Below are 17,812 nucleotides of genomic sequence, written 5' to 3' on the forward strand. Positions count from 1 at the left end.
TAAATACCTCCAGGGATGGGGATTCGACCACTTCCCTGGGCAGCCTGTTCCAGAATTCTGCCCTCCCCCCCCCCCCTCTTTTCTTATGTGGCACTGGGACAACATAAATTTCAGCTGTGTGGGAGGCCAACATATGCAGCAGAAATACGGTTTCCTGATCATGCTAGTCACCCGCTGTCAACCACTAAGCTAAATATATCAGCAGCGCTGTGGTAAGCACTGTAGAGCTGACCAGAAGGGAATTTGGTCAGATATGGCTATCAAGGTTAATAATAAACATTTCTTAAAAATAAGTGCACATACCGGTATGTCATATTGATGAATCACACGCTCAGCTGATATGCAAATCCATGATTCATGACCATCTTTGATTTAGCTCGATATGTTTCTAATTATACAAAGACTTCTCTTTTGCTTCTGCCCCTTGGAACACTAAAATAGCCATTTAAAATCCTTTTCTAACACAAAATTACAGAAATATTTAAGTCATCATTTCTCAAATAATAGACATAAAATTGTGATTCCCAAACCTCAAGAATATGGACTTGATTAAACATTTTATTAACATACTGGAATTTAAATTGTACAAATGTAAAATTAATTTGTAGTTACAGTTACCAATTTCTTTCTGCAGTAACAGAAGTAACAGAAGATTATATATATATTTTATTTATGTACGGATTCCATTTTTGGTATAAAGATACTTTATGAATGTAATTATTTTAATAAAAGAGTTATTCAGTGAAGAGTTATTCATTCATATTGCAAATGCTATAGTATCATGACATACTTTTAGATTTTAGAACAGATCTTCAGGCAAAGAGTTACAAGCAATATTGATCCTGTTTTATGTCTATTTTCAAGGAACTGCATAATTTCTCCATGTCTTTTGATACTTCACCATAGAGAGGATTTGGAAAAGAAGTAGCATTCACATCTTCACTAAAAGGATACTAAAAGAAAAAACATAGAATGAAATTTAAAACACACGTAATTAAATTCATGTGTTAGAATGGACATATGAATGGCTGTAAATTGGTTATAGAAGTAACATATGATGTTAAGTTCAATGAAAATTATAAGATGTCTAAACTTTTTAGACCAGATTTTCAGCTGATAAAAATTACCATAGCTCCACCAAAACCATTATGTGCCACATACACCTGATCAAGTAATTTAACCTTCTTCTGCATCTGTTCCCACCTTTGTTTTACTCATCTCCAGAGCTCTTGCTCTAACAGACTTACAGTATTATTTTGGGAGAATCTGTGTAAAACAGTGTAATTTCAGTGGGTCACTAATTTTGCTACATGGTATTGTAATTTAAATGACCAGTTCTAATTTTCTTGAATGGGGAATGTATGAGAAAAGAGATAATATGAACTCTTCAGGTAAGGACTTCTGTAGTTCTAGACATTTTCTTCAGCACCTGCCTTACTGGAAATGTTGAACTACTGTATGGTGTAACAAGGAGCTACGGTAAGCAACATTAATGAAATTTCCATTAAGAGAGTCAGCCAGTCCAACCCTGATCATCTTCCTCAGATTTCCAGAGGTGTTAACATTATGAGTAACAATATACCATTGACTTTAAGTGACTTTTTTCCTTTTCCTCTGTAAATCAATTTTATTTAATAGCCCAACACATATCCTACTTCAGAAGAGAAATGCGTTATTACGTACCTCAGGCCATGGAGAAACACTGATTTGAACAGTGGGTGAGGTGGCATACCCAGGAGACTATAAAAAGAAAAAAAACTGCTTCAGAATAGTTTTAGTGAGCTGAAAATAATAGTCCAAAAATATCCTTCCATGTGGCTGTCTGAGTAGCAAACTCTGTGGATTCAAAGCTGCGAGGCAATATTATAGGCAAGCATGTGGCAACGATAGGCCCGCATGGTTTCTGTGTTCAGAAAGGTCCGGGGAGAATTGTTCTTTCTTTATGAAACTTTCAGACATTCCAAGTTCCGAACTTGTGGGTATTCAGCTGGAGATAAGAGCTGTTGCTCCTGTTTTACCATATCTTTTGACTGGTGATACGCCATTCAGATTTAAGGCTCGTCAGACTCAGAGAAAACTCATAACTCTTGTTTTCCCTTTTAAAGGAAGAATTAGTGAAAACACGTATCTTCTCAACTTTAAAGAAAATAGAGGAATATCTGTTACAGCACTGGACTTCAATCACAGTGCCTGGGGCTGTCTTCTATGAAAATGTCTCTCCTGACACCATGCTTCTGTTTTTCCGCTTGCTATTAAATGAAGCCTGTCAGGAATCTATTTTAACTAAAATAAAAATGTCCTGATAAATTGTACATGATTGTGATGGGAATGTTTCCAACTTGGAGCTCTCACAAACCCCAACCTGTAAGTGAATTAATTTGATCTAATGTCTCTAAAATCAGGTGTAAGGAACCTTTCACAGAAAGTAAATGGCATGTCATAGTTAATCCTATTCAAAGCTGCAGTGGAATCTTATATTAGTGACTGTGGAAAGGACAAGGAAGTTTTATTTTCTATTTCAAACCAAGCCTAGTTATTTCAATTCTGATAAGGGTAGTATCAAAATGAGGGCAGGAAGGATGTTTTAAACATCTTTTTTTCTGCTCCTTTTACTTCCAAGGTGCTTTGTCTGTATTATTTTCAATGATAAATCAAATAGCAGAGATAGCTGCATTCTAAGGCAATCATATTTCTCTTGTTAAATGTAAAATATAAATTTTAGCCACCACTGTAATTTGGTAATCAAATCTTGCCTTGAAATATTGTGTTGCAATATGTTTGCTTTTAGATATATGTTTTATTCACAAACTTCTTTGTTAATCTAGCAGCCTCTTAATTACAACCAACAAATGGGTATTAGGGAAATGTGTGACCAAGTGTTTGTTTAATGTTGAGATGAATTTTAAAGTGATGGGAATAGTAATGCACATTTAAGGTACTGGGAAGTGTTATAAACTATTCTATTAAAGTTAAGTGAGTGTGCAAATCATGCATTTTGTGTTTTTATTGTTGTTGTTGGTTTTTTATTGTTGGGTGTTTGCTTTGTATTTTTTTTTACAGAAGCAAAAGGACACAAGTCCTAGTGAACTTTTTCTTCTATAGGTCTGGATAAATATTTCATTCAAAATCCTTTTTTCTCAGATTCAGCAGCCCACAATCAGTATTAGTTGTAAACATCAAGATGTTCTCAAAACTGAGTTGATTTCAAATCTGCCTAAGTTTTGAAAATGCACTGGAACTGATCTGAGTGATACAGCAATTTTTAATCCCTACTTATTTTATTAAATAGAATTCAGTGAGAGATCACACCATTTGTTTTAATGGAAAACTTATTTGAGAACTACAGCCTCACATTTTTCTGAATGTATAGAAGCAGCTAATGGTACTTACCTTTACTTTTCCAGATGAACTAAGGCCTTCGTACAGCGGGTTGGCAAATGAAGCATTAGTGGTTTCCTTCAGTTTCCTTGAAAAGTCAAGCAAACAACAACAAAACTACCCACAATACCACACAAGTTGTCAAAGTACCAAACAGTTTCAGGTTGAAAAGACTCGAGTCAAAAAGTGTAGATGGCTAAACATATTTCTGACTGAGCTCTACTGAAATGAATGAAATTAAACCAATGTTCTGTCTAAGCTGTGTGTAGGTTAAAATAATAATTTTTCATTTGTTGCTGCTAAAATTTAAATGCTTTTGGATATGCATAGAGCTATTTGCTATTCATAAAATGCAGGTACAGTGTTATACATTAAAATATGATATTAGCTAAAAATTTGCATTGCTATAATGTATTTTCATGTGATGAGCTCATGTTCTTTCTGTGTTTTGTTGCTATCATATTAGTAATTCAGTAATTAACATGGTCTCAGTCTCTGAGTTCAAGAACGCTTTACTTTTTAATTGTTATAAGAACTCCTTTTTTTCCAATGAATTAAGAAAGAACTTGCATTTTAGGTCAAAATCATCAGAATTAGTTTTAAAGCTATAGAAGCTCCCCATAGCTTTTGCTACAAAGTCAGAAATATTTAAGGAATCACTGAAGTTATTGGAATACAAAAGTTTTATGAATGAACACAATGTCTTAAGCAATTTACAATAGATTAATAGGAAAAATTGTACTAATTATGGGTCTCGTGTCTCAGCTAGAAGTTTAAAGATATGCTTTCCTGACAGAGGCCTTCACAAATTCCGGTTTTTTTGGAAGCACTTATGACCTGTGCAGTTAATCCCATTAATTATGCAAAAGCAAAGGATATTTCGGGATGGAATTTTCTGCCTACATCTAAGTTTTTTTTCCACATGACTGGTTGCTAATATGCCACAATGCTTGAAATCATCAAAACTGTTACAATGCCATATAAAAAGAGACAGCTACATTAGTTAAAATTACTGAAGGATGGAGTAGAAGCACACTTTTTTAAGCTTTACCTTTCATGAGATGCATTTAGTTGTGGGGTTTTTTTACACTAATGCTTTTATGAATAAGAGCATATACATGCCTTTCTGTATATAGAAAGCTGTGTTTGTACAGTATTTTATAAAACATTCCCTAAAGCTAATAGTCAATCTCAATGACTGAGAGATGGATTTTCTTGCATTAAAAAGTGTTTCTATTCCAAAGCTGCACCTACAGATGGTTTAAGCAGTGTCTCCCTAGGAACTGATAGTCAGGCTCTGTGTTACTCTAGTGGGCAGGACCAAGGGGACAAGAGCAGTCATAGAGACACAGCCAATGGAGATGTTGGGAAGGGAGGCTGCTATTCCTCAGTGAGAGCCACAGGGGAGACACACTGCATGATTTCTTTTGCAAAGAACTAAAACCGGAAAGGATGCTTAGGAGTGAGGCACAAGTAGGCTACAGAAATAAACCACCTTATGAGTTAAATAAGTGCAAGAACCTAAGTTTGGGTTTCAGACTAAAACAGACGTGTATCCTTAAAATCTTTCACAACAAGACTGCCAGAAAGTAATTCTTTCTAACGCCAGTCTCATAATTCAGTTTGATTACCTGACACAGCAATGTGGAGAGCTGAATATTTGAACCCATTGATTTGTTCATTTGATCTTAATCTTAACCATAATAAATCATGATATTCTTTTAGTTAGTTTAGTGAAGCCACAATATATTAGATTATTTATATGCTTCCTAAGTGTATATTGGCATAGTAATCCTCCTGAATAAACTCCACAAAATGTACATAGAATTGATTTTTTACACTGAAATCACACCATGGCTCACAAAACCTGAGGCCAGAAGCAAATTCAGATAAGAAGTTTCCAAGGAACTTGGCTCTGCTTCTAAACTAGTGCCTAAAGGGCCAGATTTGCATGCCTTAAATTTGATGTCTCATTTAGACATCACAAACCAACTGTATGGCCTAACAGCATGATACGGAATTAAGCACATTGATTCTGCTTACAGTCAGTGGAGACACTTCCAAAGGGCAACGCAAGTCACACAATTCACAGTGGGAACCACCTTTAATGTGCCAATAGGAACTCATAAGGATAGGGATGGGTCTGATTCTTTTTCATCCCCCGTTTACCCCATGGAACTTCAATAATTTGTGCAAGACATATATATTGCTTATCTAGGCAAGTACACACTGAGTACTTAGGCCTGTCCTGAGGGCAGGAAGGATGCTGAACACAGATCTCCATCTTCCTCTGCAAGAAGAATAACTAACCAGCAGGATACTGTGCCAAACTCTGGGCACCAGAAAGAGTGCTGGCTGAGTTCTTCAACAACATGTCTGTGGTTGCTGTGTTTACTGCTGAAATTGGTCCTGTCTATGTGTGCGCGAGGTTTTTTCAAGCATGAAAACTGAGTCTTGCTCAGGTTGTCCAACAGATTTCAGGTGTCCCTCTGCTTTAGGTCTGAATTATGAAAGAGCATATATAGTTGGGCACCTAATCTTAGGGTCTATGGAAATTTTAGTGCCCAAAATATGGGCACTAGTTGAATTTATCTACCCCAGATTTAGGTGAAGTAGAGAAGTGGAGAATAAGCTTTCTTAAGTTCTCTCCTGTTCTTAGGAACTTTTTTTGCCAAAGCAGGGCTTTGGAAGTCACCTTGAATATATTACCTTACGTGTAACATATATGTTACACATGTGCACATAGATGCATACATATGAATGTATTAATACAAAACATATGTATGGTTACACTCTGTTTGTGAGTGTATTAAACAATTCTTTCCAAGGGATGCCAATTTCTGAAATATTTTCCAATTACTTAAAAAACCTCTAAGAATATACAAGTGAAGATTTAATCACATTTACACAGGTGCTATAATCCATCAGTTGGATGAGGTGGTAACTGCCTGAAGAAATCTGTGCATGGGAACTGAGGAGACGTATTCACATTACTTTACATGTTGTGCATACATCCCTAGAAGTAAACACAACACATTAGACCTTTAGTTAACTAGAAATATGAAGCTTTACTTACTAAAGCAAAACAATGGTATGCCCACTCCAGTACTCTGTCACCGATAATAGATACTGCTGAGGAAAGCATAAAATTGCAGTATCAGTCAGTGGGGTGAGTGTTGCCATCTGGTCATCAGTTTACACACTAATTTTGAACTGCTTGATCAGGCAGCTTAACTAAATGTATTGCAGTGGCTTAAGCTAAGCTCATTCTTGCAGTGCTTGCTGTTACTTGACATAAGTGAAACATTGCCCTGATAGAAAATGATAGCTTAATGCTACAGTACAGAGCAATATGCCCGTTACAAGTTATCATGTTGGGAAGAAAGTTACGTACATGTTGGCAGTGTACAGTAAGGGCAAGGGTAACTCATCACTCACAAAAATTATGGTGCAGAATAATGAATCTATGTGAAATGTTTATAAACCTCATTTATGAAGAAAACCCATAAATAACAAGTTCAGAAGACTGTACCAAGCTGGGAATAATTAGGGTTAAAAATGCCAAGCATAGGATGGTTTAAAAAAAAAAAGACAAGACTCAAACATGTGGGTAAGGCAGCTCAGAGAGAACTGGGTTTTCTAACATAACCAGAAATACCACAGTAGGAAAGGAGAGGATTAATCATCTTGAGACGAGGTCACATGGGTCATAGCTTTGCTAAACTCATCTGCATTCTTTAGTAGCAAAAACTACTGCCTTGTCATAGCTTTCTCTACTACAGCTTCACAGAGATGAGTGAAAGTTGTATACTCCACGAAATACCTGCCGGTGTATAAAGGGACTGCTGAGTAACATCATGCTTTTTAATGGAAAATTAAAGTGTCTAGATTTCACTCATTTGGATGCAATAGCACAGAATTTTGTAATTTTCAATGTACCTTTCAATGAAAAATCAAATATTTCTTCCAGACACAAATTTGTAGGAAATACAGTAGTAGAGGAATATTTATTATCATCAGGTCCATAACAACAATGACAATATCCTAGTTGGCCAAAGATTCAATTACAATTAAGCTACTAATTAAAATAATCCCTTAAAAGAATTCTTTGTAGATATTCTAGAGCTTCTGTTCTAAACAGAATCTATAACTTAAGATCTCAATTTCCAAAGAATTTATAAATCCTTTTAAACTAAATTTAAGTTTGTAAAAGTGGGCTATATTTTGCACATCCCACAGAAGAAACAGGAAGTGTGATGCAAGGAGGGCAGACTTTCCAAAAGCTGGATTTAGAATCATCTACAAGTCTATGCTGTCTGGGCTTCCTAGGTCTGCACTTTGTACCTTTTGAGTCACTTTAGGAAACTTAATTTTTATTTTATTTTTTTTTTAAATCAGTCCTTTGCATCTTCCATCTTGGTGATCTTGAAGACTACAGACCGAGAGATTTGCTCTGTTCTTTCAGCACGTCACCTCTTGTTTCTCTGCAAACTTTCCTATTTGTGGTGGTTATGAGATGTACATTTCAGAAAAACTGAAGACTTCTGACTATAGCACTGGGTTTCATCCTCCAGAAAAAAAAATATTCTGCTGAAGAAGGAAGGGGTTTGGATAGCAGCATTAGACTAATAAAACAACTCCCAAACAACAGTTATGGGTGCTGCTTCCTAGTTTTGTTTTTCTTTTTCTCATAAAACGGCACTTTTTTCTCTCATTCTACAAGAACAGTGTCTGCCTCCACTCCAGTTCACAAGCTGAAAACAGTTCAATAGATATCATTCTATTGTCATTCCGTTTATCACTTTGGGATATAGGAACAGAAGCATAGCCAGCAACGACCTCTGGCAGCCCTTCAGATCCACTTGGAGAGTCTCCCATGGAACACGCTATCCGTTCCTCCACACCAGACCTCCAGAAGGGTATGGTCTAATTGGAGAAAGCCCTGGTGACAGCAACTGGGAATCATGGTAATTGTAAGAAAATCTTAACCATGAAGAAAGGCTGAAAGTACTGAACTTGTTTAGCCTAAAGAAAGCAGCCTGTAAGGGAGCATGACAACTGCCTTCAAGTACATAAAAAGCTTTTTGCAAGTAGGATGGGAATGATCTGTTCTTGTCCATGGTGAATAGGAATGAACTTAAATTGTAAACAGACATATCAGCAGTTAGAAAAAAACTTTCTAACAGTAAACTTTCTTTCTACCTAGGGTACCAAGATTGCCTGAGGATGCCATCAAATTCATGTTGCTAGAGGTCTTTAAGTGCAAACCCAGAAGTGCTACAGTTGAGTCTGTCCTGTGACAGAATGAAAAATGGCCTCTGTGGGTCCTGTTTTCCCATGATTTTCTGTCATTTTAAAATATTTTCTTAGAGCACCTTCGTTTTTCACTCTTGCCTGTGTGGCAAGATACATTATGGATACGCTCTGGAAAATTTAATGTTCTGTGTTCATTATGACTGACAGGACTGATAATCACTGTGGTACATTAACATCGCAGCTGAAGGCACAGATCAAGAATAGGAAAGAAACAAACTGAAAGGATCCAGGGACACTGACTGCTTTGGAGGCAATAGCAAAGAAATATAGCCCAGCTGGGCAGAAAGTGCTTGATTCTCACTTTTTAAAGTAAAACGAAGCATGAGAAGGCAGCTGCAATAAAATGGAAGCTAAAATGAAGCTTTGCTTCTATTTGGTCAATAAGGACAGATGCCACTGAAGGACTGGATTAACTGGCAGCCTTCCCTTCTGGACTAGGAGATGTCATCTCTGGAGCATGAACAGGAATGTGAGAAACTTATAAGCTTCCTCTGATTTGGGGTTTCTATACAAAAGTTTCACATATCCCCTATTCCTGTGCTCTTTCCATTGAGGCATAGACAGATCTGCACTCCATTTTAGAATGCCCTGGGAGCTAGCACCTACAACTGTTACTGTGCCTCTGGGGGAACATCTGCCAATACCTGCATGTGTGGTTCTATACCAGTAAGGAAAAAGGATACACTAATAGAAATTTTTAAAAAATAGCTAGCAAAAAAAATTTATCAAAAGACAGTAAATATGGGCTCAAGTGCGTGAAAACTTCTGTGTGAAAGAATGGCCAAGCAGAGACTCCTAGATAGCCTATATTGCCTAATGACTTTAAGAAAACAACATGACCCAGGAAAGCTAAAAGTGGACACAAGCCTTTGAAGTGAAAATAAATTGTAGGAAAGTATCATTCATGTGCACAGTTAAATTCCTCTAGTTCATCAAATCCCCTTAAAAAAAAATCAGGAGTAAAAACTCATGCCTCTGTGTGGTGCTGTCACATTGAACATTTTACAGACTTATGCAAACACAAGTCACTTCTTATTCTAAAGCCTTATCTTAAAGATCCAGACTTCGGCATGATAACATTAGCTGCATTTTGACTAGTCAGTTCTGATTACTGATTAAGCAGTTAAGGAATAACTTGCCTTAATTTACTACTATGCTTCCAGCTGTGATTTTTGTATAACAAATCACGCTAGACACTAAGTAGTTGAAGAAGAGAGGCAAACTGCCTGGATGAGCTTATCTTCTCAAATTCAAAGTTTCAGATTTCATTGTTTTCACAATTTCACAATTTCAAGAAAATTGCCATTTATTAGCGAGTTTATTGCTTGATAAGATGCCTATAAAATGCATTTTAACTTAAATGTTAGGTCAACTGTGATTAAAAGCAATGAAAATAAAATTTTTTTTTCTGTACAATGGGCAAAATTATTTGACAATCTTGGTCAGTTCCTAATAGACAAAACTTGGAACCACAAAAATTTCCATCACTATAACTTACCTTTTTTGCAGCTCCAGTAAAAACAGTCAAGACCAGAATGAGTTTTGTTGTGTAAACTATCTAACCCTCTATTTCACAGCTCTGATTCTCTCCATGTCAGGGCTGTAATATTTTCTTAGTGTCATAGCAAGAAGATCCTCATTCATCCCTATTTTATTACATACCTAATAGAACACTTGAATGTATGGCATCATATTGCAAGAGGGTACCTTTTCATGTACAAAAAAGACTCTCTATTTTTTTTTAGCGTGTATAATTACAAGAAAGGAAAAAATATTCCTTGAATACAGATTGTGGATAGAAGAGAAGTGAATGGTAGTGCCGTAACCCTTAAGCAGACATTTATGAAAGAAAAAGGTAAAAGGGAGTGTTTAAAGCACAGAAGAAGTAGCATAAGAAAAAAGTAATAATTTGTTGATTAAAATACCATCAAACATGTTTTGATAAAAAACATTAGACTTCTTTTTTTCTGCAAAAATATTAATTGAAATTACAAAAAAAAAAAAAATCAGCTCTTAGAATACAACTTATCTTGCACTTCTGAGGTGCCTTTCCATATGTGTACCTTAGCAGGTTGCATAAATGTGAATGAGTTAAGTCTTAAAGCCTCTGTGAAGTATGATAAGGAAATGCTATTATTCCCACTTTACAGAAGAGGAAGCAGACATAAAGTAAGTAGGTGAAGCTGTGCACTCAATTAACAGTAGCACAGCCACTAAATGTTCCCACTTTAACATTTTGCTTCTGTGTCCATAGACAACTCTACCTGTCAGGGGTAGCACGCAGTGTCAGGAGACGTGTCAGCAGCAATAATGTCAGGACAGGAGTCTGCACAGTTTAGTAGATAGTTTGGGAGATAACAACATCTCCAAAGAGAGAAAGGTCTATAGCAGAGCACAAGTTTAAAGGAAAAGAGACAGCTTTGAAGATGAATTCTGGAGAAGAAAATGAGGGGTGAGGGAAATCTAACAACATGAAGACGGACAAGGCAATGCACAACAGGAATTGCTGAAAGGGAGGAAGTGGCAGTGGTAGGTACTTCCTGGCAGAGAAAGATCTAGCAGAACAACTCAAGATATGGGCAGAGAAGAAATACAAGTGTTAGAGGAAAATAAGAAACAGCAAATTAATTTTTTTTAATCTTAAATTTGGGAGGAGAGAGAAAGCAGAGGTTACCAGAGGGATGACAAGAAGGGCTAGGAAATACATCTGTGAAATAATGAACTGTCAGTCTAAAGGCATATCTTAAAACCCCTCTGAAATCAAATAATTGGATGAAGAGATATCTCTAGTACTACTAATACTGTTCAAAGCACTTGAAATAAATTTTTCTGATTTTTTTGCCTTTACTGAGGAAGCACTTTATGCTGTAGGTTGTCAGAGGATAATTTAGTTGCTATTTGCACAGTACTAATAGCAAGCATAGTATGGGATGGATGAAACATAGATTTTGGAAAAAAATCATCACCATCTAGAGCACGCATTCACCATGAGTAAGACAGGTCCTTGTACCGCAGGCCTAGAAGTCTGTACTGGGGTGATCCTAGTGCAAGATGGCAGTATTGGATAATGGGTGGGAGACAAAGTGGTAGGGGAAGTGGGTGGAAGGAACAGGTAAGGTGACATTGGTGAGACACACCTAAAGAACCACTGATTAAGGTGCTAATGAAACATTAAAACATAAATTCGGATTGTGTCTCTAGTAATTAAAGGAGAGGGGGCAAACTATGATTTGTAAAAAAGGTCATGTAATTCTGCAGTCTCACAGCTCACATTTTTTTCCAATATATTAAAGCTTTTTTTAATGAAAAACCTTAATATTTTCAAGCAGAACCCCCCCACACTTTTATTCCATCCATTTATCACAGGGAAAGTTCTCAGATGTGTGCAAACATTGAAATATATAAGGCAAAAATGTCTCCCCAGGTGCATGTGGTACTCAGTAGCTTCAGGAAGAGCTGTGAATCTGCCCGTGAGAAACAATTTAGCTTTGAAGGTTTTGAGAAACCTCCTATTTTTCACAATTAACTACCATGTACAAAAACCAGGGCTACTGCTGTCAAGGTGGATAAATGGTGAATTATGAAATTTAGGAATAATCATACAACGTTGCAATCAAAGCAATCTGAGCAGTTGAGCCGTAACTCATTGTTTCCAGACTGGGGTCCGCCAAGGTCAGCTTTTGTTGCAAAGCTAGCTTTTATGCTTAGCGTTGCCTATGAAGGCAAACAGGCTTTGGGGAGATTTAAAAGTTGAAACCAAAGAGACTGGGCAGTTAGCCATTGCTTTGTGCCACATTTATGTCTGCTTTACACAAAATAAAAGTTTCACTTACGTTTCTGGCACTTTGTTCTTCGAAAGAAAATACAAGGCAGCAGCTGTAATTTTAATCAGCAAGAAACCGATACCCAACCCAATCCATAGATCTGCAAAATCAGAGCGATCAAAGACAGAAATAAGTTAAAGGAAGCATTCAAAGAATGAATTGAAAGATATTTATTTCTTTTTACAGACCCACCATTTCGAAGGAGACTTGAAGTTGGAGGCTGAAGAGGCTTAGCACTTATGTGGCAACGGTTTCCTTTCCATTCTTTTCCACATCTGTGAATAAAACAAAAAATTCTGAAAAAAGGGAGAAGCAAGGATCATAAACGGTGACAAGCACACAAGAAATGCAAATCATTTTGAGCACTTTTGCCAGTGACTAAAGCTCACACAGGAATCACGAAGAGCAGCATCAAAGTTAACAGAATGGAATGTGAGAAATACACAAAACAAACCTAAGAGAGAGCAAAATAAACCAAAACAAAGTTCAAATATTAGAATTATCTGTCTTGCCCATGTTGTCATCATATTATTGTCCCACAGCAAAAAAATTTTGACTAATTTCCCTGTTATCCCCCATATGAGAGTTAAATACATTTCTGAGCTGAGGATCTGGGACCCTAAGGTAGAGAAAGATACATTATTAGAGATGAGAAAGATGTTTTTCTCTAATCCACCTAATCTGTCTCTCTTTTGGTTTTCCATTTTCTTGTAAAAAGGATACTGCTTCAACAAATGCCTCTTCAAAACTAAAGCACTACATTTGAGCTAACAAGTGCGCAGCTATGTCAAATTATTCTAAATTTGCTGTTTGATTCAAATCCAGTCTTGATTTGAAGTAACCAAAATATAAACGATCTGACGCAAGCTTTGATGTTTTACTTTACACTTGTTGCTTAACAGTTAAACACAGTCACCAAAAAAAGTGTGTATCTTTTCTCACTTGAATTTGTCTGGGTTTAGCTTTTGGCTACACACTTTCATTGTGGCCTTCTCCATCAGAATGAAGGGACCTTGGAGACCCAAGTGAGTGTGGGCTGCTTCTGCTGATACAGGTGGCAGTTGGGAGCACCCTACACAGCCCTGCTGGGTACCCCGGAGAGTCTCAAAATGGCTGTAGGCACCTACATTTACAAACCCTAAATGATGACTGGTGTAAAGGGCTGTTAGAGAAATAGCTACATATGGACACCTAAACTTCAGCCACCCTACTTGAGCTGAACCCCACCCTGAGTGTCACCCTGAAGTGACTTCTACCAACTTCTCAATTATCTGCATGGCTGGTGGTTTATGAGCTTCATAAATTTTCAACCTTTTTTTTTTTTTTAAAGGAACATCAGAAAAAAATTTTGGTAGTAATCCAGTTTCAGTCCTACTAGTGTTGCATGAATAGGAAATTAGTTTCTCATGATTTCTCTCTTTACAGTTTCACAAGCTGTATTAATGTGGAGGGGATTGTATGTTGAGTTGCTTTCTCACTGTAACACTAACATTTTTTTCATAGTCAACAATTTTTATGAAGTAATTTCTATTTTGTAATTGTGGTTTCCTATCCTGCCCTTAAATGCATAATGTGAAATAAGGCTATTTTATTTGAACATGTGAGAGAGAACTTTGTGTTGTTTGTCATGGTTTAGCACATGGTATTGCCTATGTACCTTATCCTAGAAGTTGCACACTGAGTTAGCTGAGGCTCTGTGGAGAGAGAGGACTATTTCATTTTTCCAGAAGAAGACTGAGCATGGTGGATGCAAGGAGAGGAAGGGTAGGACGATAGGAGCGGCAAGCATCTGTCTGCAGCCTCAGTGAAATTTAGGAGAATCCTGAAAGGATTGGGGCATGTCAGAAATCATACCTATATCCCAATTTCAGATATGACAGGAGGAAGGTGACTTCGCTAAAGACCAAAAGAGGCTAATGAGGGGTTTGTTGCAACTCAGGGGACCACTGAAAAATAATGAACAGAGAACATGCCAGGAGGAAAGTCCCAGCCCTACTCGAACACAGTGGGCAAAGAGAGATTTATTTAATGCATTTTACCCCACAGATGTGAGTTTTCTTAAGGGGTTATCTTATTCAAGGTTAGTAACTGGTATACTAATGAATCCTAGCTTGACAGACTGGAGCCAGTTGCATATTCTGATGTGCTCATTTTAAAGAAAAAGTGACATAATTTCAGCTGATAGCTCTGGCTGAGCTGGAGACCTATTGTATTCAGTGACTGAAAATACCTGGTCCCTTCAGTCCTCCTTCTTCTTCAGCATATTGCAAAAGATCATGTCATTCTTAAGCTGTTCTTTTATGCAGACTGGTGATTTTATACAAATGTCAAATTGCAGTTGGGCTCATATCAAGCCCTGTGGATCCATGTAGAAACATTACAGTCTGATGGTAATCACCCATCAAAATAATTTTCTGATTGCTCTCAATTGTATAATTTCCTTTCTCCCCATTTGCCAAATTTTCTGTTGAGCGAGATGTGCTTTTAGCCAAAATTGCCCTCTTTCTTGTCACTGCAGAACTTACTTGACTGTAAAAGAAAGAATGAGAAAACAGACTTGCAGCTGTGCACAAGCACTGGTCAGACATGGCAAGAGAGAGGTGCCATCTGCGGCTCTGGAGCCACCGGGGCATGGCTCACCTCTGAGCTGCAAAGCGGAAGTTCTCATAAAACGAGTGTGGGTGCTGGGAATAAGGGAAAATCCTACTACCCAGTAATAACTAAATATATCTTCATATGCTGTGTTTCCATTTGTTGATGAAATATTTCCACATATTCATGCTGTGTTTGGATTATGGGTAAAAAAGTTAAGCACCTTTTAGTCTCATAGATCACTAGTTTATCTTCCTATACATACATACAGGTTTTATAATCAACTACTAACTACCTTAGATTGGCCATTTATTCCCTTCCAAATCTCTGAATCCCAAAAATATTGACTATCAACATGTGTAATTGTGCCCAGTGAAATTATTTTCCACTGTGTGGAAATAGTGGTTACCCAAAGTGTCATCTTCTAATATTGCCATTGCTTGTTAAAAAAAATGGGTAAAAAACAGATTAAGGTGGAGCAGAGATAGTATCTCTGGAACCTGGTAAGCAATTAGGACAAATTAAAAAACAAATGGGCATGCAACATATTGTAAAGCATGAAGCATGGGGACTATTTCTAGGGAGAGGAAGGAGGAAGGCGAAAAAAATGAAGAAAGTAAAGATAACATAGCTGATCCTCAAAGACCAGGATGGAAAAGGAGTGCTAAACAACAAAAAGACTGAGTATATCAGTTGGTTAAGAATTCCCACTTGTACCTTCACACATTAATTTATTCATTCATTTTTGTCTTTGGCAGGGGAACTTAGCAATCACACCTGCCACTGATGTAAAATATGACTAGTAGAAATATCTAGGTTATAATTTGGAGATTCATACAATCCTTCGTAGGGTGTGGCTGTTCATTAAGTGCAAAATGCCGCCTTCTCGAGTAAAAAAAAAAAAACCAAGACAAAACAAGTTACAGCTAGCTGAGAAGCCTGAGACTTTCAGTGAGGCTGCAAGAAAAAAAAAGGGAAAATTGTTCGTTAACATCTTTGGTTCTCAGCTGATACAAGCACTGCCTCTGGCTTTTACCAAAGCCAAACTTTTCTGTGCCCAGAATAGAGAGGAACTTGCTTTAAATAGCCAAACCCACCTTGTTTTATAGATGCCTTACAAGATTTTGATCCTTTTATATCTATCTTCTGTAGAAACTCTAGCTGACTACAGTGATAGCTGTAATGGAGAAATCGCTCTCTAACTTGAGAGAAGAGAATAGAATGAGATTTGTGATGGTACCAATATCTGCTGATAAGTCAGATTAGAGAAGATAACAGTTCTAGACCGTAATTTAAAATATAATATAAATAATTCTATACAAGCTACTTCAGTTATTTCACTCCATTGGAAAGCTGAAGGGTATTTTCAAAATGAATAAATTTTGTGGGGATGGTCTTATATAGGATAATAGGAGGTCTTGATAAGAAATGCAGAAGATTGAGACTTAATTGGTTTACAGATCTGAAAATGATATTACTTTATACATCATTTTCTATTAAACAAAATCCAGGAACCATTTCAGGCTGTAACCAAGCAATCAAACTATTTTGGAAGCTAACCAAAACTTACACAACAAAACACAGAACCTATGGTCATGATACGGGAATGAGATACGTGTACCTCTGAGTCTGACTCTTTGCAGCCTTCTGCCTGTGCAGTCCTTTGCAACTGTACGAGGTGGGTGTTGAAGTGGTGTTATTCTCATCAGGTGACATTTCCCGCAGACTTGCATACTCTGTCCTGTGTGTGCTCACCGCAGGGGGGTTGGACTAGGTGACCTCTAGGGGTCCCTTCCAACCCAAAACAACCTATGATTCTATGATTCTATGTAGGACCGGGTGGTTGATAAAGGAACAGAAGTCTCCCTCTTTTCATCAAGGAAAAAAATAAAAATATCAGGAAAAAAGGGTGGGAAAGGCAAGTTCCAAACTAAATGTGGTATTAGTTCATAGTGGTTTTGAGGACATGGAAGAGGTTTCCTTAGCTGTTTATACTGAGGGCACAGGATACATACTCCTGTGCTTTTGCAATCACAATAATACAGTCTCAACCCCCAGACTTGGTCCTTTGGCTGTTACTGCAAAACTGTATCAGTGAATAACAGTAATAATTTCAGGCAGCTTTATAGGAAATTAAATAAAACTTCAACTTCTACTGTGCAGTCCTTGACACATGCAATCCTGAAGTGAACTTTAATGACTCTAACAGCTCGCAGTAGGTCAGAGCAGCCTGTGGTACGCACCCAAGAGATGGCTCACTTGAAGTCCAGTTAATGAAGGAGAACACTCCTAATTACCTACTCACTGCTGTGCATGGACTGTACTTACAGTGCTTTGCCTTCAGTTGGGAGGCAGATAAGTTGCTTCTTCAAAGTCACTATTAGCTTCCACTCAGATGAGAGCAGTTGGGGATGCACAAATGCCGATGTGGTGGAAGGACCTTACAAAGTGCAGATCAACCGTGTCTTCTGGGCAATGTGTTAAATCTTCATTAGCAGGGTAATGGGAATTTTGAAGAGCTTCCTCAATAATCCTTTTCTGCTGTTTTATTTTTAAGACAGACAACTCTGAAAAGGCTCTGAATTTATCTCTTGAGCCATGAAGCTGAAATTCCACATTATTTATGTACAATTAATTTCCTTGGACTAATTACATCTTGACTAATTAGCAGCAGCACATTTTACATGAGTCTTAAGCTTATC

General features: G+C 37.2%; 1 protein-coding gene across 1 annotated transcript in view; it reads right to left on the minus strand.

The window, feature by feature from the left end:
* Positions 1-824: 824 nt before the first annotated feature.
* Positions 825-17,812, minus strand: part of MALRD1 (MAM and LDL receptor class A domain containing 1) — a 276,978-nt gene continuing 259,990 nt past the window's right edge. Inside the window, exons 36-40 of the mRNA XM_009637718.1 lie at positions 12,711-12,793; positions 12,528-12,618; positions 3,391-3,466; positions 1,684-1,740; positions 825-953 (exon numbers count right to left, since the gene is read on the minus strand). Coding sequence (XP_009636013.1) covers positions 825-953; positions 1,684-1,740; positions 3,391-3,466; positions 12,528-12,618; positions 12,711-12,793 — 436 coding nt within the window. The remainder of the gene's footprint in view (positions 954-1,683; positions 1,741-3,390; positions 3,467-12,527; positions 12,619-12,710; positions 12,794-17,812) is intronic.

The sequence above is a fragment of the Egretta garzetta genome, unplaced genomic scaffold (assembly GCF_000687185.1).
Source record: "Egretta garzetta isolate BGI_Z169 unplaced genomic scaffold, ASM68718v1 scaffold434, whole genome shotgun sequence".
Classification (NCBI taxonomy): Eukaryota; Metazoa; Chordata; class Aves; order Pelecaniformes; family Ardeidae; genus Egretta; species Egretta garzetta.